The sequence below is a fragment of the Periplaneta americana genome, chromosome 3 (assembly GCF_040183065.1).
Source record: "Periplaneta americana isolate PAMFEO1 chromosome 3, P.americana_PAMFEO1_priV1, whole genome shotgun sequence".
NCBI classification, from domain to species: domain Eukaryota; kingdom Metazoa; phylum Arthropoda; class Insecta; order Blattodea; family Blattidae; genus Periplaneta; species Periplaneta americana.
The window spans coordinates 113,701,002-113,725,127 of NC_091119.1; the positions used below are offsets into that span (position 1 = coordinate 113,701,002).

At 38.1% G+C, this 24,126-nt stretch overlaps 1 protein-coding gene across 5 annotated transcripts in view; it reads left to right on the forward strand.

Annotated features, from left to right (window-relative positions):
* Window positions 1-268: 268 nt before the first annotated feature.
* Window positions 269-24,126, forward strand: part of LOC138696396 (calcium uptake protein 3, mitochondrial-like) — a 1,041,982-nt gene continuing 1,018,124 nt past the window's right edge. For 3 of the 5 annotated variants that reach the window (XM_069821301.1, XM_069821303.1, XM_069821305.1), the window contains exon 1: window positions 269-625. In XM_069821301.1, the coding sequence (XP_069677402.1) occupies window positions 361-625 (265 nt within the window). In that variant the 5' untranslated portion in view covers window positions 269-360. The remainder of the gene's footprint in view (window positions 626-24,126) is intronic. The other 2 variants (XM_069821302.1, XM_069821300.1) reach the window with 1 other exon arrangement.

A 24,126-nucleotide genomic window follows, 5' to 3' on the forward strand; every position in this document is an offset into this window, starting at 1 on the left:
TTAAGAAAGAAAGTAAGGAATAAAATTAAACTATTACGAGTAAATTTGGTGAGTTTAGCAGTGAAGGAATAGAGACAAGAAAGCAGGATGGGTATGCAGATGATCGAAGAGAGCGACGGAGTTGCAAAGTGTCGGAAACAGGGAAACAAACGGAGTAGATAAGAAAGAAAGTAAGAAGTAGAAGTAGAGCCGCACACGTGAAAGTGCGCACCCCTCGATGCGCCGCGCCGCGCCGTCGGAGTGGGAGGGGGGACTCGCCTGTCTCGCACACTCGCTCGCCCGCTTCAGTTGGCGTGCGTCCGGCAAGCACATCGCGCGCCTAGCCGCGGAGCCAGCCGTGTGCGATGACACCAACCAGTCATGGTTAAGGTGCTGCTCCACCTGGGCTGGCTGGTAGCGTTCCTCGTGGCTCTCACCCCCGTGCCCGCGCCCGCGCGCCCCCAGTACGAGCTCGTGCTGCCGGGATCGCCGGATGACGACCCCGCGGCCCGCAGCGAGCGCAGCACCAACCTGTCCCACATCACGGGCACCGCTCGCAAGGTGCAGATGTACGTCAAGAACAGGTACCTGCAGATCCTGCCCGACGGCACCATCAACGGCACCAGCGACGATGGCAGCGACTACAGTGAGTACCGGCGTCGACACGAGTAGTGCAGTGGCAATGTTTGGTCATGGGGAGTCGAGTATCTATGTTGCAAGTGCTATCAGTCGAATTCAGCATGTGATCTGTTGTCGCATTCTATACTGGGAACCAACTACTTTGAGTAACATGCGATAGTTCATGTTGTAAGTGCAAACAAGTGCAGAAATCAGCGCCAGTGATAATATTTCGTAATAGGGAGCCAACCATTGAAATTAACATACCATAATTTAAGATTTCAAGTGCGTTCATATGCGTAGAAATCTGTCGTCACATTAGAACTGGAGACCAACTATTAAGAAAAATGCGGTAGTATATGTTAAAAGTGTGAAGAAGTGTAGATTTCAAAGGAAGTGGTAATATTTCGTAGTGGGGGGGCAATCGACAAAATAACAACCTATACCTTAAGTTACAAATGCTGTTATAAGCGTATTAATCGAATTCAGTATTTGTCTTGTTATTCTGGAGACAAATATTAAGAATCATGCTGTAGTTTTTGTAAACAGTGTACAGAAGTGCAGAAATCAAATAAGTGGTCATATTTGCAAGGGAGGTCAACCGTTAAAAAAACACGCCATAGTTTGGTATAAGTGCGTTCACATTTTTATTAGGAGTCAGCTATTAAGAAACATGGGGTAGTTTACGTTAAAAGTGTGAAAAAGTGTAGATATCAAAGCCAGTGGTAATAGTATACAATGCGAACCAACATTATTGTAACCCCTATAGTTTGTCTGTCGTCACATTCTATACTGGAGACCAACTATTAAGAAAAATGCGGTAGTATACATTAAAAGTGTGAAGAAGTGTAGATTTCAAAGGAAGTGATAGTATATTGTAGTGGGGGGACAATCGGCAAAATAACAACCTATACCTTAAGTTACAAATACTGTTATAAGCGTATCAATCGAATTCAATATTTGTCCTGTTATTCTGGAGACGAATATTAAGAAACATGCTGTAGTTTTTGTTAACAGTGTAAGGAAGTGCAGAAATCAAATAAGTGGTCATATTTGCAATGGGGGTCAACCGTTAAAAAAACACGCCATAGTTTGGTATAAGTGCGTTCACATGCGTATGAATATGTTCTACTTTAATATTTTTTATTGGGAGTCAGCTATTAAGAAACATGGGGTAGTTTACGTTAAAAGTGTAAAAAAGTGTAGATATCAAAGCCAGTGGTAATAGTACACAATGCGAAGCCAACATTATTGTAACCCCTATAGTTTGTTATAAGTGTTCTGTTGTGTGTGTAATGGAATCCACTCTGTGTAATATTGTTACATTTTTACTATGGATCAACTATTAAAAAATCTGAGATAGTTTGCTATTGGTGTAAAAAGTGTCGAAATTAGCGCCAGTGGTAAATTGTATAATAGGGAGCCAACCGTTAAAATAACACGCTGTAGTAGGTCACAAGAGCGTCCGTAAACGTAAAAATCAACTTCAGTCAAATTTTGTTGTTTCATTTTATATTAGGGACCAACTATTACGAATAACACTAATTTGTGCTAAAAGTGCGAAGAGTGCGAGGTTAAACGCGACGAACTTTATTAAGATCATGCAATATAAATTCTACCTGAAAGTGTGAAAATGTATACACAATACTTCGGACTGTGCGACTTGTACGATTAAATATGCGTCTGTGGCCATATGTTGCATTGAAAGGCCAATGACCAAAAGCATCATGAGATAGTTTTATTACAAGTGCGTGGAGAAGCATAGAAATCGACTTCCACCTGTGTACAATTTAATATTAGGGCGAAACTCTTGCAAGAAATACCGGTATGCAATAATTGATACTAAAATTGTGAAACATTTATAAATTAACTTCAGCGTTAATGCTTTCTATTGGGAGGTTAAACGTTGATAGGTAATGCAGTATACATTTTGGGTAAAAGTACGGAAATGTGGTTAAGACACTTTGCATTTTCTAGTTTTTATATACTTAAATCATTGTCTGTGGTTATGTTTTGTATTTAAGGGTCAACCGTTAAAGGCAACACGCGATAGTTTACGTAATGTATGTTCATAAGCGTAGAAATTGATATCAACCTTTGTTTTATTACAGCATTTTATATGACAGGCAACAATTAAGAAAACATTCACTAGCTCACGTTGACAGAATAAGAAAAACGTAAAACCTAACTCTAGTGGTTAATATTTTGCATTATTTAACTTTATTAAGAACATGCGATATACAGTTTAGGTAAAAATGCGAACATATACAATGTTTCCGACTGCTGGATTACGATTAAAACTCTGAACTGCTCTTACTATGTTGTATGACTGGGCCAACCGTTAATGTAACACGAGCTAGTTAAGTTACAAGTGTTTGTAGATGGGTTGAAGACATCTGGATAGTTTAAGTTGAAAGTGCGTGTAGAAACGTATGAATGAACTTCATGCTACGTTTCGTCGTCGCATCTCATGCTAGAGGCAACGTTTGCAACGATATGCAATAATTTCAGTTTAGAGTCTGAAAAAATGCAAAGATGAGCCCCGGATGAGATATTTTGCATGAAGATAAATCCAAAGCGAGCATACTCGTACAGTAGGCCTATACGTCAATGAAGCAGAGAGAAAATTGTTGCGTTCTGCGCGATGCAGAGTTCTACATTCAAATCTTACTATCCAATCCATACATTTGTAATGTCTTGACACCCACTAGAAATATCATGTAATATTTTATGTTTAAGATGTATAGATTTACGAAAGATTACTTAAGCCTGTATTATGTGATAAGAGTTTGTATCTGAGGACCAATCGTTACAGAGAACACTCGATAGTCTATGATAAAAAGATGTGAAATAGCTTCAGTGTAGTCCATACCTGTAACATTTACTTGTTACGTTGTTAAGTTTGGAATTTATTGTTTTAGTTTTATTTTTGATATTATATATTTATTTAAATGGTTTTAATGAAGTAACGGTTAGCGCGTCTGGCCGCGAAACCAGGTGGCCCGGGTTCGATTTCCGGTCGGGACAAGTTACCTGGTTGAGGTTTTTCCAGTGTTTTCCTCAACCTAACGTGAGCAAATGCTTGGTAACTCTCGGTGCTGAACTCCGGACTCATTCCACCGGCATTGTCACCTTCAGCTCATTCAGACGCTAAATAGTCTAAGACAGCGTTTCTCAAACTTTTTTGAAGTGGGGACCACTTTTTAAAGTCAGAACAGCTCCGCGAACCACCTTACTCATGTTCCCTTCGAAAGCAAATTTATCACTTTCGTAGCATATTTTGATACCAGTATACTTATATTTAAAAATTGAATTAAGTTTCTGTACTTTGGTCCCCTGCTATGAATCGGGTGGTCCCTGGCCGGGTTACAGGCGCGCAGCCACAAGTGCAGGGAAAAGATGGCGAGAAACACCACGTGTATAGTGCTTTAAATTCCTCTTTTGTTGCTGAGAATAGAGTGGGAAGTCGATGGACGGGTAGGGTAATAAATTTCATAAAATGTCAGTATTGAGAGAAAAAGTGAAATTCGATTGCCATGTGTCATTTCCAAACTCTGAGATTTTAAGCTATAGTGTGATAACGCAATTCGTTTGAATTTTATTTTTTCTTCTACCTTTTTTGAAGGACCACAAGGACAGACCTCGAGGACCACAGGTAGTCCGCGGACCATACTTTGAGAAACGTTGGTCTAAGATGTTGATAAAGCGTCGTAAAATAACCTACTAAAAAAAGTTCCAGTGTTCCTATTTTGTGTTGGGTAGGAAGAAGCAATCTGTATTAAACTGAAGAGTTATGTGGATATATTTCTCAACTTTTATTGTGGTCGTGTTTTACACTGAATTGCAAACTATTATAAGGAACACAGTAATTCAAATACAAATTTGAAAACTTTGTAGAAATCTACTTTTGAGTGAATTTGTGGTTGGAATTTAAATTAAAATACCAAAGATTCAGAGAGAAGTTCGGGAGTTCAAATTACAAGTGATGAAATACATAGAAATCTGGTTGAATGATTAATTTCACATTGGATAGTGAATAATTACTGAGAATACACTGTTTTATAAGTCAAAAGAATGGAACGAATAATGTAGTTTTTATGTGTCGATGAGCATCTTTAGTCTGTTTTGCACAGTACAGCAGTGCCAACCGTTACAAAAACATAGGACACTTTACGTTACAAATGTGAAGTGATTAATGCATAAAGCAGGATGCGGTTGTACTCGTATAATGCTGCATTATTATATGCACAATTGTAGGTTTAATTGCGGACGGCAAACTTCTATTAAGAAAATATAGATGGTGTTTAGGTAAAAGGGCTTATCCCAAAAAAGAACATTTTTTTTTCAGAAACAGCTATAATTAAATTTTAACACATTATTATTATGCAAATCACATTATTATTAGTTACTTTATATGAAGGAATGTAAACATAATTGTCAAAAAACATATCTTCACGTTTTGTAATTAAGTTACATTTAAATAAATGAGGGTTAAGCCCTTTTATCTAAACACCATCGTTATGATATACATACGTGTAGTCCACACCTGTGGAGTAACGGTTAACGCGTCTGGCCGCGAAACTAGGTGGCCCGGGTTCGATTCTCGGTCGGGTCAAGTTACCTGGTTGAGGTTTTTTCCGGGGTTACCCCTCAGCCTGATATGAGCAAATGCTGGGTAACTTTCGGAGCTGGACCCCGGAATCATTTCACCGGCATTATCACCTTCATCTCATTCAGATGTTAAATAACCTAAGATGTTGATAAAACACCGTAAAATAACCAATAACCTACTACATACGTGTAAAAGTGTGATTATGTATTCAAATGGTTTTGAAACGATTTATTTTTCATGCATAAGTCACTATGCGTATTGGTGATCGAATTTTGTATTTGGGAGACCTACCAGAACAGGGATATGTGACAAACTTGAGAGAGTGCCAATGTGTAGGTATGTACTTCAACACGATTCTTCGTAGTCTTAGCATTTTAGGAACCAGTAGTTGGTGCGGATCCATTGAATGCGTCTAGTAAAGGTATTGTAATGTGTATAAATTGTTTTAAACGTTGATGTGGATGTTTCAATGATTAAATTGTTCATTTTCAATCGCGTTTTATGTTAAGAGAGCTGGTCTTTGCAGGGACCAGTAAGCAGTTCAAGTTACAAATTTTAAAATGCGTAGAAATCAATTCAGTTTACATATAATATTGCCCGTTTTATTTTGTACCGAGGCCAACCGTTTCAGATAACAGCTTATAATGTAGATTTACATTTCAGTAATCATCTCTAAAATTTCAACTTATGCTTCAGTCTTCGTTCGTTGTCGTATCTTACCGCAGTATCAACCGTCAGTTAAACAAATGACATATTTAAATGAAATTGCAGACATTTCTGGTTTAACGTTCCGAGAGAAGTAATATGCTCCAATGGATGCATTTTGTGTTGGAGGTCAATGAGCCATAAAAAACAACAACCGTAGTTCTGAGAGTGATACTTTGGACACTATTCTTTGTATTGGAGAACCGAATATTATTGACAACATACGGCATTTTACAAGTATAAATGTAGAAATATGTAAGTTAGATAATAGTTGTGATCAGTACATTGCATGGCGAGTAACTGTAAATAACATAGTGTATATCTACTTGTGTTTGGGGTCAACCGTTAGTGGGATCATATACAGTCTAAGGTAAAGTTGTACAAATCTGTATAAATTGTTTTGGATACTTTCCACATTCTGAGATAATATAAACCACTTCAGATATAGTGTTTAATTTGAGGCATCAACAGTAGACATAAACATACGTTATTGTTGTGATAAAAGTGTGCAATTTTGTACGAGAAGTGTTCTCATATATTGGAAAGAACCGCTCATTAATAGGAATCAACCGTTAATATGAGCAACCATTATATTATATATAATTTTGCGTTCTGATGCTTCCAATCGTAACTTAATGCATACGAGCGGAGGTGATCTCATTTTCTGCTTCAAGGTCAACCATTGCTCAGAACACACGCAACATTCACCGTAAATATCTGCAACTTATCGATTATCCGGTTGTTTTTACTTCGCGTAACATCTGCGCTTAGCGGTTTCAATGACTATGATAACGTAATTTTATAGTAACGTGTGAACTATTAGATTTCATTCACAAATGATAATTTAAACGTAAACACAGCAGTTGGTATGAGAATTAGAGTAATACCATAAAACCGACCATCCACAATACCTTCGCGTAGAAGGCAGCCGTAACGACGTAAAATTATAAGCTTGGTAGCTCCAAGGCATAAGTGTACTCCGCCCTTCAATGTGCAGGGAACCGAAAAACGCTGCAAAAAATCTTTACAATCCAGAATAGTAAGCGTCCAGACTTCATGACACAGAAAGTAAACAAGAGTTATTACCTTGACAACTACATGCAACCACTTCCATTAATCGACAGCACAATTTGAAAACAATTGAATTATTATTATTATTTTTTTTTGCGTTTACTTTTCTTATTCTGAATGTTTAACTTTTCATTCCTTTGTTTTTGACTACAGCGGACTTATGATTACATTTAAGTTCACGTTGCGAATGTAGTCTTAGTGTCGAGGCATCTTATTTTAAGATGAGATTACGAACAAACTAGTGTGGGTTCATGTTATGCGTGGTAAAGATTCAAGCGAATCGTTTAGTTAAAATTAATTATATAATACTCCGCCGTTTTGGCTATGTGATTCGCTTCCCTACCTAGCGGTCCGCGATTCGATTCCTAACGTGGGCAATAAAAAAATAATCTTTCGTCCACGAACCTGGGTGTATGTCCCTTGTCATGTGCTGCTCAGTATTGTCTCAGCAGGTGACCCTGCGCCGTGTTGACCACACGACCAATGTGTCTGTCTGCATTGGAATATAAGTCGGTAGGAAAGGAAGAGATTAAACAGAAGACGAAAATAAATATACAGGGTGTAAGGGGTATAAGTGTCGTCCTTTTCACAGTCGTCGGGGACGGTTTACAGGATAAAAAATGTCCATACAACAGAACAACAGAGGGTCAAAACTTGACAGTTTTCCCAAAAGAAAATATTTCTTCTCTTATTTTATTCGCGTTATACTGTTGCACTGTTATATCGTTTGTAAAATTACGAAAACAGTTACATCAGTAGTTATATCTAGCAACGTTGAATACATATTTGTGTGTTCTATTACGTTTTCGTGAAATGAAATAAAATTGCATGCTTAAATTTGTTAATATTCTGGCGTGAGAGACGTGCAACGTGTTCAGCATGCAGTCCTCTGCACAGACGTACAGTACATATGTACTTGTCAGCCGAGTTCAAGCTCCCTGTCCATAGCTCTACTGCCGAACGGATGACAGTTCGGTACCAGGTATTCGATAAATAACTTACAATGTCATTCACAGTTTAGGAATGTCATATGTTATAAGTCGTCGTAATTCAAGTGAGGCAAGAAGATGTACTGTCAATGTTTTCCTCAATGAAGGTTAGTAATCGGCAAACTTTTGTAGCGGTTTCTCAACGATTATTAGAAACCAGGAGTCTCTTAACTCTTTCCACACAAACAGAAATTTCTTAAAAAATGGTACTGCTTTATGGAGGCGGGATAGATTAAAATGTTGCATTTAAAGAAAAGTTCGTGTGATTTTGTGCAGTAAGCCATTATTATTTAATTTTTAGATGTAAAATAAAAAATGGACCAATATTCCCAATATTGTTAAATAAAATGGAAATTTATCATAATGTTCTATTAATGAGATTGAAAGTTTGTATTTGCTGTTGGTTTTATGTAAACAACGGTCCGCCCCTGCATTAGAACAGAGCATTTCTATCCGCTTGAGCTGTACTGTGTACTTGTAAACTCCCTTCTCCCCATCCAGTAACGTTGCCAAACTTCTAATATTGTAAACTTTAATAATTAGTTAAATATTGTAATTAGAAAAGAATTGTGAGGACTTTTTTCTTCCTTATGACATGAACAATCATCAGTTAAAATAATGGCACTTATACCCCTTACACTCTGTAGAGAAAGTGTGATACAATATTGTTGATGCAACTAAGTAGTTATCATATACAGTACATGAACTGAAGGTTCTGTCGTAGCTGATGACTTTATCAGTGTGGATCAGCATTTGATTCCAAGAAAGTTCTGTGTGAAGAGATCTTCTGTGTGGCATATTTCGATTTTCTCTGCCTTGCTCATTCATATCACTATGTCACCGTTTACAGAATGAACTCTGTTGTAGATAAAGTATGTATATTAAATAAATAAAGAGTGTTTTATTACTACGTAATTAAACGAAATGACTCGCCGTTAGTTAGAGCATCTAATTTCAACGCTGAGGACTCAGGTTCGCGTTACGATGAGTACAACAGAATTTTTTTTGTAGACAAATACATTATAGAGGCATTATTTCGTGAGATATTTCTATTTTTCATGCTATCATTGCTTATAAAATGGAACAGAGAGAGAGAGAGAGAGAGACAGTCGCCTTGGTATTGTCATGCACTCGCAAATTGTGTGATTGACGACAGTTGAAACGGCACCCTCTCAAAAGAGATAATATTGGCCAATACATACACATACACAAACATTGTAGTAAAACACTTCGAAGTGATTATGGGTGTTTATAAAGCTAGGTACACTAGAGTGCACTGATGGTCGGACGGTATAAACAAATGCTACCTATCACACTTCCTCTCCAATGTGTATGAGTGGCAGTGAGTATTGTAGTCGGTAGGTTTCATGGGTGGAGGAAGGCATTCAGTTTGTTGACTTCAACCTAGTGCAGTGGCGGACTTTATTACATCATATTAGATATCGCTGTTCCAGAGAAACAACGACGTAAGTGCAACATTAGTTTAACCTAGAACGTTTTTCAGGAGAAGTAAAATAACAAAATCTTAATAATAAATAATCGTTTTAAAGATTGAAAAAAAAATATTATGACAATAGAAATAAAGCAAAATATTCTGGGTTTTTGGTTACTTTTAAATAGTACTAGTCGGATAGAAGTGTTTTTAATATTAACCCCAATGTTGCAGTTGTGTCGGAACAGCGATATTATGTTTTATTTTAAGAGTCAGTATTAAATTGAAATATACTCTTTAATTTTGGAATGGATGCTGAAATATAATTTGTTGTTGTTTTTTTTTTTGTTATTCCATAAAAATATTCATGTTTCATTATACGGAAATTTAGCCAGTAGGTGATGAATTCCACCATTGGCTTCCCTGCTTGTCACACTGAACACAAAGTTACCGAACATCTTACTGGTTGTTATTGTGCTCGGAGAAGAAAGAGAATTTGTTTAAATCTTCTGACCATCAATACATTCGAGTGTCCAGGCCTAAATTATTGTTGTCTAACGACGTTGCATCAAGTGATCGATTATCTGTCAACGATGGAATTGGCATAGGAATATGATATTTTTGTGAGATGAATCCAAGGATTCGCCTTGAAATTACCTGACAGTAGCCTTACAGTTAAGTACATCTAGGAGAAATAAAACTCAACCATGTAATGACCCTAAGCGGGGATCGAACCGAAGCCCAAGAAGAGTCTTTGAATACGATACCCGCTTGCTACCCCTAGACTACATAGCTGTGTAGTCGTGAACTTATTCAGTTTCATTACTATAATTTGAGCACGACAGTTTCGTGAAAACTAAACAATAATGACAAATCAAGTAAATAAATTCCTCTCTTAGTACTCGATCAAGATTATTGCTTATTGTCGTTGACAATTTTTTTTATCTGTTTATAATAACCCCAGACGGCCGAGTAGCTCAGTTGGTAGAGCAATTGGTCACAAACTGAAAGGACTAGGGTTAAATTCCGGATAGTGGCAAAACTTCCAAAACGGTTCCGAGGTCCGCACAGTCTTCTCTCAATCGGATTTTCTGTCGGGGGTAAAAGGCGGTCGCAGCGTGGTGTCAAGCACAACACTTCATTGTAATGGTGAAGTTCCATGCTCCCCAAGCGCCTGCATTTCGTATAAAAGGGATACGGTACCTTTAGCTTTACCTAGTAATAATCCCATAAACATTTAAACGATGAAATTTACATGAATTAATGTATTTCTAGAAAAATTTACACTAAAGACGCAAATATTTTATTCAGTTACATCAGTTATATAGGGTTAAGGTTCAGCTTTAACTCTGCTTTGAAACCATAGTCGTGAATTCGAGCTTCGCCTATGGCAATTATTATTTTTCATGATTAATGTGAAGTCTCATACTTTCTTAAGGCCCTGTTTGACTCCAGGTTATTGCATACACATTGTGTGTCCAACTAATGTGAAGTCTAAAAGGAAATATCATCATAATCAAACCAAATTTTTCTCGAAGTGTACCTATAGCGAAATAAATTTTGGCATTCGAAGGGGTTCATTCTTTATTCTTTTCAGTGATTTAAATAATGTTCATTGTAGTCTGACTTGAGAGATTTAGTAGCGTAAATGAAGTTAGAACACAATTTGCAGGCGCACATGTGAACAAGAGATGCGGATGTACTAGACGGTTTGAATGCTCTTGTTTTACGCTACGGCATTGTGTCGTTGAAGCGTAAACCACATCATCTGTTGCATGGAACTCAATAGGTATCGTGATTTGTTGGATACAAACAACAGCAGTTTGTGGATGTAAACGTGTTAATTGCGATATGAGATGAGATCATATCTCTGAAAGTTCCGCTACACGCTTCAGGAATTCAGAGGGAGAAAGTAAACATTTAAACTGCGAGATTTTATGTCGCAGAACAGTCTATCTCAGGCAGGGGTGCGCTCAATCTGGAGTTAAATGCAAACGATGCGATTCTTTATCGACTTCAAACTTTTCTTTGCTTATACTTTAAGACAAATTGAAATTAATTGAATGTGCGTTCCTTTTGTTCAATTTATAATTCATTTCTAACATTTTAATGAATTTCCGTTTCTCCGTCGGACTGTGCATTGAGGACACGTATTTTATAGGCTATTTTCTGTCTCTAGTGTACACAAAGTGGGACTCCAGTGACTTGAGATCAGCACGACGCTGATCTCAAGCCGAAACAATATCTGGCATTACATTGATAGCAGATAAACGTCCATGCCCTTCTTGGGATCCTTAAAATAGTGCCTAATAGGCAGGGTACGAATTAAGATTTCTGATGAGGGGGGGATAGAATCCTAGATAGAGAATACCATACACAAAATTATTATTATCCTCATTCGATACGGCTCAACGCTTGGTCGTACTGAGTTGCTTGTCTTGCATCTTGATCATAATAATAATTATATCCATGAGCAGGCTTAAGATGAGATGTATAATGCCTAAGTTATTGATTGTTGTCAGCTTTCCGGTGATGATAATACATCAACATTATTTTCTTTCCTTACTCTATACTTTATGAACTATACTCGTATTAAAACAATTATATTTGTGAGGTGGGGTAGAAGTTATCCCTGGCAGGGATGTTGATATGAAGTTATGAGAGGGAGATAACTTTCCAACAGGAGAGAAATCCCCCCCCATTCTCCCCGTTAATTCGCACCCTGCTAATAGGTTAATAGGTTAGGTCCACCTTTCAGCTTTTTTCATTAACAGTTTTTTCTACATTTCTTCAGAACGATGATGCACGCAGTGAGGCAAATGGCCTACGGGGAGCTCACGTACTGCTTCCCGCAGCCTAAGAACGCGTGATAGCGTACCTTTAAGTTTCTCTCCTTCATCATCATCATCATCATCATCATCATCATCATCATCATCATCATCATCATCATTAGTAGTTGGTATTAATTGGTTCCCGTCCTAGCTTCCATACAGCGCCAAAGCTGCTTCTTTGTCTTTGCATACACGGCGGTCGGCTTAACTGCACCTAGTAGTCTTTGTTTCACGTGCTATGCAAATAAATTAAATTATTTCAATTTTAAATTTATTTGTTTTCTGAAGCTTTATAACTTCAGGCTTTTACAGTTTTAATGTATTGCGACTCTTCACTGTTTTTTTGTACCACATCATACATCCAACACTTCGGAGCCGGTATCGATTTCATTACCAGGACGACTAGGAGAGGGGAACCTATTTGTTGGATCTGTTGCCAATAGCTACTGTGCAGGATGGTATTTTATACTACGAAACATATGCGAAGATAGTAAAGACATGATTACAGATAAATTATATTGAAAACGTGATAGAGGTTGTGACAAACGATTGTGGAATTGACCTAGAGAACTACACTTATTATTATCGCCATAAGGTAAACTAGGGTCTGTTGGACAGTCGGACATGTTGGACACTCTGTACTTTAACGTATTACCTCGCCACTTGTGGGCACCACATTCTGCTAGAAGTCAATGACGGAAGTAGCCCCACTCATGGCTACTTCCGTCATTGACTTCTAGCAGAATGTGGTGCCCCACTCATGGCTACTTCCGTCATTGACTTCTAGCAGAATGTGGTGCCCACAAGTGGCGAGGTAATACGTTAAAGTACAGAGTGTCCAACATGCCCGACTGTCCAACAGACCCCAGTTTACCCTATGGCATTTTCAATATAGCTTATTGTGCTCGGTATATTAGTGATTACTGTGCGCATCACTTGAAGGTTCATACTCGATGGAGGACGATGAATTGTTGAGGCTGGTCAAGAGATAAAGATAGGAGACCCTTTTCGTAGATTTGCGCAAGTAAAAGAACCTTTTCCCTGATGGAGGGGCTCTAGGAAATATTTATCGTGAAGTTCTGAACCGTATGAATGGTGTAAATGCAAATTAGTCAATCCTTCACTAAATCAATCAATCTGCCAATATAGTAAATAAATAAATAAATAAATAAATAAATAAATAAATAAATAAATAAATAAATAAATAAATAAATAAATAATCCGTGGCACTACAGCCCTTGAAGGGCCCAGACCGATCAGCCGGCTGCTGACCTCACGTTCACATGCCGAAGCAGAGGTGGACGATCATCCAACCAGAATGAAGGTATCGTGTGGTTAGCACGATGATCCCCCCAGCCGTTATAGCTGGCTTTCGCAACCGGATTTCGCTACCTATCGTAGCTCCCCAAGTGCATCACGATATGTGTGGGCACCGGTCCATACACTTGCCGAAATTTTATGAAAAAAATTCTTTTCCCCCATGAGGACTGGAACCAATGCGCATTCCGCAACGCGAGTTCTAGGTAGAATGCCTTAGACCACGACGCCACGGCGCGGAACAAATAAATAAATTAATTAATTAATCCGTCTACCCATCCGTTATGGTTCAGTTGATATTGTGCAGTAACTTAGAGAGTGTTAAAGATTAAGATTGTCTTTGTTATATGAGCATTTTTGAGAACAGTTGTTATGACATGTAAGGTTGCGGTTGTAGTTACCAAAGTAATTGAAGAAGACCTTCACAGCCGCTTTTTTGTCTACCTAGGATCGAATCCCCCATTATCCTTTGATCAGAAGAGTCACGACTGCGTCTACTTGGATTAAAACGAATGGAGGAGCGCGATGGTAACAATTCACGTCTTGCTAGCTTAGTTCTGAATTTCTGCAGGTGTGCGAACTCTGCTCAGATCCTGTTATTGATTTTATAATTATGTGCACACTGAACATCTTTATCCTCTGGATAGGTTAAATTAATTTTCGTAGTTATTATGGATAACACAAAAGCGACTGTCAACGCATACTTCCAGAACTGAAAATACAACACTCGTAATTCCCATGTGAATAACACCGGTTGAACGAATTTAACAGAACGAATTTTATGCTGCAAAATTATTACAGAGTCTGTCGTGAACTCAATAATAGCAAACTTTTGGGCCACCATTCACTGGGAACACGTGTTCTCCTAAGCATCCACGTGCAGGAAGTACAAACATTTTGAAGATCACGATTTTATGTTTAGATACTGTTTGGAAACTGATTGTAGTGCCTCCTCATTAGGCTATGCAATAGTGGTACTTCGTTTCATAATCGACAGTCCAAATCTACACAAATAGAAAACAAAATGTACACAATTTAATTTATTTGAACGAGTCCGTATTTTTCGGTAACGGAACCCGTCGTTTTTTACACTGAAGTTCTCGTTTGTATGCCGTGTCCATACAAGATATGTAAAATCTTGATTAATGCACTATTATATAGAACTTAGATCATTTTTTTGTGGATCGGGGTCTTAAATCTAATAAAATCGACTGAGGGCTAAGTTGTCCTTCATTAGAGTTATGTGAGTGCATATTGAAAAATGTAAAGGGCAAAAGCCGTTACTTGTTTGTATAGCAGTATGAATGAACGCATATACTTTTGATGGTAGTCTCTCCCAAGAGAGTCCCATAAAATGAGCAACTCATAGGAATTACAGCGTGTATAGGCCTCAAAGTGGGCCTTTGCATCCATTTGACATTACGATGAACATTATACCGATGCCGAAATGAAATCGATTACCAGTTACCCTATATTTGCTCGTATATAGGTGAAGAAATCACATCAACAAAAAAAGTTGTTCCAGTTAAGAGTTTTAACCCCCGGCTGTCTTCACAAATGCATTTATGTACCATTACTATAGAGCGGAGAAGTGACAATGTTACAATCTGATACGCTAAATCAGGCCTGGGCACTATTAGTTCAATTGAGTCACTACAGATTTCACTTTAACTTCCCCCTTAACCTCTATTCGTTCAACCGGGGAAGGTTGAACGAATAGACTGGCAATTAAATACTGCTCAGTGATTGATTACATCATAGCTGAAATCCATCACTGATGCACAGTGTCCACTGTTAGTTTGTTTATAAGGCAGTGTAAGCGAAAAGAACATGGGAGAGGGTTTCAGAGTTCCGTCCCACTTCCCCGTTGTGTCCAGGGCTGCTCTAGACATCAGCGTTAACTGTTGGTATTTCCATAGTTGCTTTCTCTATATACTTTTTCATTAGAATTCTATGAGTATGGTATCTTTGCTTAGAAAAAACTACGTTTTATTTAATGGCGTTCGCAACTGCTGAGGTTGTCGCCGGTGTGCCGGAATTTTGTCCTGTAGAATTTCTTTTACATGCCAGTAAATCTACTGATATGAGCCTGTCGCATTTAAGAATTTAAGCACACTTAAATTCCATCGACCTGGGCTGGGATCGAACCGCAACCTCGGGCACAGAAGGCCAACATTATGTCGACTGCGCCACCCAGGCCGACTCTCTGCTTAGATTATAGGGTGCAGTAGTTTCCGGTTGATACTGTACCGGTGTCAAGTATAATGAAATTATAGACACTTGAAATAATGTGAGAAGATGCAGAGGAAATTGGATACTCATGAATACAATTCTAGCACTGTCTTCGTTCATCACAAACTCCACATAGACTTGGGAACTGAACTCTGAACTCCATCATGGAAAGTCGTCCTGGTTGGTCTAATAGTTACCACGCTCGCCACTAGATTCGAATTTGATGGTTTCGAACTTCGCCAAAGGCGATGGACTACTAAGGACATTCTTAGCACGGTTTCCTTAGGAAGGAAGTAAGAATGCTAAACTTTGTCTTAGATTTACGGCACCTGAAAGAACCTAATCCTGAATAATAGGGCTCCAGGTAAAATTTGCTGGCCATTGGGTTAATGTAAGTGGTCGAACGATTTGCTCCATCTTTCTCTTGTAATCGATGTCATTAGTTTAGAAAACTGATATCCTCGCCGTGTGGCTAACGGTTCGTCTGAAGACGAAACTGGGAGAACAGCAGCAGATATCAGGGACGTGGGGTATGGGGCAGCGGATTGGACAGACATCGTTCAGAATGAGGTTGTGGCGAACTTACGTGAGGCCAGCAATGAACCTCCGGGTTGTGTAAGAAAAGAAAACTTGTGAATGAATCATAACTACCGGAGCGGATCAGAATGTCTCAAGGTTCCACGAGTTTCAAGTCTGCACAGAGTCGCACGGGTTGCCTGCAGACGAGGGGCTCACGCACTGAACAAGCGTTAGCAGTGGACGGTGTAACAGCATCTCTTCTCTACCACGCATTTCATCTTGCAGCGGTTAAGGCAACGGTACAATTTTGACATTCTGTGGTAGATTAATATAACTCTGCTGAATGTCTGCACTACTACCAAATAAATAGTATTAATAATTATAAAACAATAATTAAAATAATTGTTTAATCGTTTAAAATCAGAAAATAAAAATATTAATTCATTTAGTGTTCTGCCCAAATGCAAGTATTTAACTGCAAACCCAGCTTTCTCCAGACTTTCCTATTTTCTACCTTCCTCTTGTTTCCTCATATGATCCATATATCTTAATGTAGTCTATCATCTGATATCTTCTTCTACCCCGAACTCTTCTCCCGTTCACCATTCCTTCCAGTTCATCCTTCAGTAGGCAGTTTCTTCTCAGCCAGTGATCCAACCAATTCCTTTTCCTCTTCCTGATCAGTTTCATCATCATTCTTTCTTCACTCACTCTTTCCAATACAGCTACATTTCTTATTCTGTCTGTCCACTTCACACGTTCCATTCTTCTCCATATCCACATTTCAAATGCTCCTATTCGCTTCTCTTCACTTCGTCGTAATGGCCATATTTCTGCGCCATACAATGCCATACTCCACACAAAGCACTTCACTAGTCTCTTCCTTAGTTATTTTTCCAGAGGTCCACAGAAGATGCTCCTTTTTTTATTAAAAGCTTCCTTGGCCATTGCTATCCTCTTTTTGACTTCCTGGCAGCAGCTCATGTTACTGCTTATAGTACACCCCAAAAGTATTTCAAGCTGTCCACTTACTCTACTGCCTCATTTAGAATTCGCAAGTTTATCTTCTGTATTTTTCTTCCTATGACCATGCTCTTCGTCTTATTAGCATTTATCTTCATCCCACACTGCTCACAGCTGTCATTTAACTCGAGTAGCATATTCTTTAGTATAATTTCCTAATAAAAATATATAATATAATTTAATAATATTTGAAGTCTGATTAGTAGAATATGTAGCTAATCAATTATGTATGCAATGGAGGGGGAAAGGAACTTGCCACTCTACCCGTTATCTCGTGGCCTAGTTGCCTCATAAGTGGTGCCATGTTGATATCATTTGTGGGATTCAGACTTACCTTCGAACAATTGACTAAACAACAACAACAAACAATTTAGTAAACCCTGATACACAAGGTACAATAAACATTCCAAATCTGAAAATTAATAAAATATACGACTTCGTAGAAGAAAACGTTGTCATCTTCATCTTGCATCATGAAAGTTCCATAAATTGTCTGTATAGTGTTAGGTAGGCCGAGGAAACATTTTTCAGATGAGCTGAGGAGATCAAAGCCCATTCGGAGTTGTAAGCTACGAGAAAGAAAAGATAAAATAAATGTTAACTAGTCAGGGTATGACCTACCCCACATGAGAATTTCTGTCGTGTTTAAATTATACGAATTTATTTTCCCACATTCACGTCCTTCTTAAGCCATGTTATATTTCGATGTAATTTTTATATATACGTCTCCCGCATCACACTGAGGGGATATTTTTGCAATATAGCCTAGAATAAAATGTAGCCTACCGGAATTAAAGAACATTATTTAATTTGAGAACCAAATCAACCAGTAACATATGCATCTTGTAAAAACTATTACTCTGTATACATGTTTCGTAACGGCCCTGAAGATTATTGAACATGCAGATATTGGAAAGAAAATCCTCATCTACATATTTACAAAAGTCCGACCACAATTCAGACTCCTTTGTTTTAAATCCCATGCTTGCAAACGGTTATTAACATGTATATGGAAACGCACCCAATTCATGGATCGTTCGCTGAAAATACGTCTTTTTCAGATTTTATTCCCTGGCAATCCGTTGCTGACTTTCCTTAGGGGAATGAAAACTTGTTTTCAAATGGCATACCGGTACTCTTTATTTCCGTTGACACAAATCTGAGCCAGTTCGCCTGAATTTACTCACAGCAATAATATTGTACGCTTTGATGTTGAATCTTTATGAAATTCCTCTTAATGAAGTTCACATATTGCTTTCACACTAGCTCCGCCATTTCGACCAACTGCTTATGGACGAAAATAACGCTCAATAAGGAATTATTTTCCTAGAACAGTGAGCACCTGTTTGACAATTTGTCTCGCACAGCCTTCTTCAGCAACAACTGAAATACAATTAACAATGCCGCTAATAATTTTTCCTCATTGAGCTGAAATGCAACGTAGTCGGACTTTGGTATAGCCTACTTTGTTTTGGGCCATAGACGACACTAACTTAGAGAGATTTTAAGAATAAATATTGAAGGAAACACCAAAACCCAATTTTGTGCTCTATTGTCTCTTCGAGCCAAACTCTTAGTGTAGTTTGAAAGTCATATTGAGATTTCAGATAAATTGGAGTTTATATAGTTATAATTATTTTATAGTTTCAGTCTACAACTTATCAGTTAATACAGAAATAATTTTCTGTTATTTCACATTACAGGGTTATAATATTTCACTAATATTTTTTATTTATTTTTTAATTATCTTCAGGTGAAGAGACATAAATTAGCAAGTTGAGCATAGATGAAATACAAGAAACATAAGTGCTTGTTATAAACTAAGTTAAAAACATGTATAAAATCAATGCAAAATTATATAACGTATGGTTCAAAGTCATTTTAACATGTGATAAAACATTTGTAAAGTTTATAAACTGTCTTTTAAAGATAACCATATTATTTGAACCACGCCTTATATAATTTTGCATTGGTTTTATACATGTTTCTAACTTAGTTTATAATAAGCACATATGTTTATTCTTGTATTTCACCTTTGCTCACCTTGCTAATTTATGTCTCTCCACCTGAAGATGATTAAAAAAATCGAAAATATTAGTGGAATTATAACCTTGTAATGTGAAATAACGGAAAATTATTTCTGTATTAACTGATAAGTTGTAGACTGCAACTACAAAATAATTATTACTATATATCTTAGTGTAGTGGTTAGAGACGCTCGTTACTAGCCAGAAAGTATCAGGTTCGATTCTCAAAGTCGTCTAGGATTTTTTTATTTGGTAGGACTGTTGTTTGATATAGGGACCTGTATGGTCTGGACGTTTGTGTTCTTGGATTTTGTAAGATAAATTTAGATAAGTGTTTGGATGGGCTGGCACACACTACCAAAAATCCGCTGCAAATATACCCAATGGAGTTGTTTCTGTTAATATAACTGTAACTTATTTTGCACTTCTCTTTCGTCCGCAATATCACTTCAGTACATGTAAGCGCAACACTGCGATTACAGAAAATAAAATGCTTAACTACTTACAGTAGGTATTGTATGCCTTGTCTCTTAAAGTAATCAGTGTTCGATTCTCTTCCTTGGCAAGTACCAACGAGAGAAAGTTCCCATGTCGTTGTTCTGTTTTTCTCATTGCACTGCCCTAAGTATTTCTTCCATTGGTCTGTTAGATGTAAGGCAGGAAAAATAATGCGACTGCTTTTAGTGGATAGCAGCCTGCCTGGAGGGTAGGGCCACTTCTTGAGGCTCTGTTATTCGGATCGGAAACATGTTCTGCTCTTTTGCCTCAAGGAACATAGCGTAACGGTAACCGCGGAACAGATAAAGAAAATAAATGACAATCAGCTCACGCTATAATAGCGAACTGTAACAATGTTACTCTCAACTGCGCTGATATCACCTAGAAGATCAAACTGTAGTATCCACCTCGTGGCCCGACGGCCACTCTGAGAAGCGAATTCAGTAATGTCCTCTATTTCTTCCACAATTAATCATGATGTGGGCATCGTTTTCAGTTTGGCTTTACAGGCTTTTGCATTGTCTTTGTGTCTGCTCTGGTCTCCCTTCTCCTTGGGCTCTAAAGGACAATTTTACATGAGAGTAACTTGTAACCCCTCCAGGGATAATACAGGGTTGTTTCTGATCTCTGATAACGAATTTGAATGACGTCATGTGCGTCAGGAATCACACCGATAGCTGAATTGCGGCGAGAGGTGACAGACCAGTAGTGAGTGATTTCATAATCATAGTGCACGGTGTATGACAGCAATGCCCTAGAAAATCGAGTCTCTTTGGGAGGGGTACAAAACAACCCTTTCCGATGCCAAGTACAGTTACGTGAAAATCATAGGAGCCTGCAAAAAACGTGGTTTCGTTATTTCCAAGAAAGGCATCTTATGTGTACCTAATAAGACTGGCAAAGCTCGGATGGGATTAATTTTAGAGTGGAAAAAGCAAACAAATCCCCCCCCCCCCGTCACAAGTCGCCGCACCCCACGAGATGATACAAATTAATTCCATTCGAGCTTTACCAATCTTATTAAGTACACAGTAGATGCCGTTCTTGGAAATAACGAAACCTCGTTTATTGCAGGCTTCTTTCATTTTCACGTAACTGTACTTGGCATTGGAAAGGGTCGTAATGTACCCCTCCCAAAAAGGCTCGATTTTCTTGGGGATTACTGCTGTAAGTCGCCATGCACTCTGACTATGAGATCACTCACTACTGGTCTGTCACCTCGTGCCACAGTTCAGCTGTCGTGTGACTCCTGACGCACATGATATCATTCAAATTCGTTATCTGAGATCGGAAACAACCCTGTATATTGCTGAAGTAAGAGAAATATGAAAGAAAGATAGAATGACTCCCTAATTGCTTTGAGCAATTATATTACTAACAAAGTTCACTGGATTAAGATGAAATAGTATAAGTTATTTTGTAATACTAACATAGCGAACATTTCTTTCGTATTATTATACAATCTAGAACAACGAATATAGAGAATCTGTTTAAATAGATCTGTGTCTATTCCATACCCCAACAATTTTTCGGTATAATGCAATCCCTGTGACAGCATGTTTTTGTGTACTGTTCCACAACACTACAAATTTTTCATAACCATGTCATCATCTTTATCCTCATTACCACAACATTATTCTCTTATCGCCACCTTTCTCATCACCACCATTGTCATAATCATAATCATCGCCACACCGGTCCACACCTGTGGAGTAACGATTAGCGCGTCTGGCCGCGAAACCAGGTGGCCCGGGTTCAATTCCCGGTCGGGGCAAGTTACCTGGTTGAGGTTTTTTCCGGGGTTTTCCCTCAACCCAATATGAGCAAATGCTGGGTAACTTTCGGTGTTGGACCCCGGACTCATTTCACCAGCATTATCACCTTCATCTCATTCAGACGCTAAATAACCTAAGCTGTTGATAAAGCGTCGTAAAATAACCTACTAAAACAAACAATTGCCATACCGCTACTTCTATCACCATCATCACTATGAAAGACCATAATCGCCGTTGTCGCTGTTATTGTATAATCACCATAATATTTATAATCGTAACTGATATTCGCGAATTTTAATCTTTGTGATTTACCTCCATAAGAGTTAGAATACTGTAGCCTACATTGGCTATCCGATATTCAGTAATAAAAGATTTTCCTGTTCATAGTTACTGAAATCCACCGCTATGGAGAACTGGTCAGCATGTCGGAAATTAGCACTCCCGGGTTCAAATCCTGGTTGACGCAAATTGTCTGGTTGGGGTTTTCTCTCCTCAACCAATTCGAAGAATATGTTGGTTAATTTTAAACGTTTGACCCTCATGCTATTTTGTCATCTTTTATTATTTCAAGTCCATCTATCATCATTCAGTAGTTTTAGTTTAACAAAGGATGCAGCAGGACGTAGTAGGCCTATAGTTAACTTGCACACAGATGACATCGCTCTGAGAAGGCTATAGAACTCTCAGGAGGATGGAGAGGCATTAAGCGTAGACTTCGTCGGAACTGAGTACTGTGTAAGCTGACTCAATGAATGGCACCATATAGACTGCACAACTGCGGACTTCAACAACCATCCCTACGATAGATAGGAGTGGTAAACATATAAAACCTTAGGCTATGGTACAAACCTTCGGGCCGCTCCTCCGCGAAATAATAAGTTAATTTTTATTTTCGAATAACTGAAAGCAGTATTAAATTGCTAATGAGACGAATCTTGCAGTTTCAGTGTGCTCATTCGGATATTCGTCATCATGTTCCTTATATTCTCTTCTCTGGGGAATCCCCTTTTCAGGCTACGGGTTTATCTTCGGAAGGATTACACATTGCATTTATTTCATCCGAGAAACAGAATAGGCATAAAATTCCTGTCCTGTTTATAGCACTTACGTTCCCTGTTTTGTATAGTTTTCTGATGGGCGGTGCGTAAGCTCTTTAGCTGAGTATGTTTACTTGATCTTTTCTGTCATTTCCGAAAGCGTTTATGGAGGACAACCATGTTGAATTATTATAAATTTGAAATATAAATACATTTTATTGCGAATAGGGGCAGAGGCTCAGAGAGAGAGAGAGAGAGAGAGAGAGAGAGAGAGAGAGATTCAGTATAATTAAGAATAGATTGTCCTGTATTTTCTGTTATTTACGTTCTTCCTTCACTCGTTTCTTACACCTGAAGACTACTACTGACATCGATGCAAACGGCAACTCGTTGTACTTGAGGCCACGAACCACTCTGAACCCTTGTTGCGGAAGAGTAACGTGTGATAAAAGGCTCGTAAAAATTTTAACTCTCGATTAACTATCGCAGTGATGCACATTGTGTGCCGCAGACCTCTTACGGCTCACCTGTTTTCTTAGGATTAATATCTTCCTGTGCGTTGTCTATTGCTTCAAGTTCTTCTTGTTGCCACGATACGATTATGTGGCAGCATACTTGTCCGTTGATGACTTGAGTAATTCAGTATACAGTAGTTACATAGCTGTTATTGTAAAAAGAGAATAATACAGTTAGACTAGTGATAGTTACTATAATAGAACGTTGTAGTTATTTAAGGATTTTGACATTAGGCTATGTCGCAGGTTGAAAAGACATGATGTTATGAATGCACAATTTCGAACAAATTGAAACACACATTGCTCTTCTCTTGCATTACTTTATAAATACTTAATTATATAAATACTCGTACAATATAGTCTACAACATGATCATTCATTCATTCATTCATTCATTCATTCATTCATTCATTCATTCATTCATCCTTAGTTTTTCTGCCCAAGAGCAGTTCTTTCACTACAAACCCAGCATTCTCAAATCTTTTCTATTTCCTGCCTCCTCTTAGTCTCCGCATGTGATCCATTTGTATTAATATTGTCTATCATCGGATATTTTCTTCTGCCCCGAACTTTTCTCCCCTTCACCGTTTCTTCCATTGCATCTTTCATTAAGTAGTTTCTTCTCAGCCAGTGACCCAACCAATTCTTTTTCCTCTTCCTGATCAGTTTCAACATGATTCTTTTTTCACTCACTCTTACCAAAACAGTTTCATTTCTTATTCTGCCTGTCCATTTCATACGCTTCAGTCTTCTCCATATCTATCAATATGATACATGATACATGATATGATATGGTATGGTGTGATATGATATATGATATGATATGATATGATATGATATGATATGATATGATATGATATATGATATGATATGATATATGTGTTGTGATATGTATGATATGTTACGTGATGTGATATGGTATGATATGATGATATATGATATGATA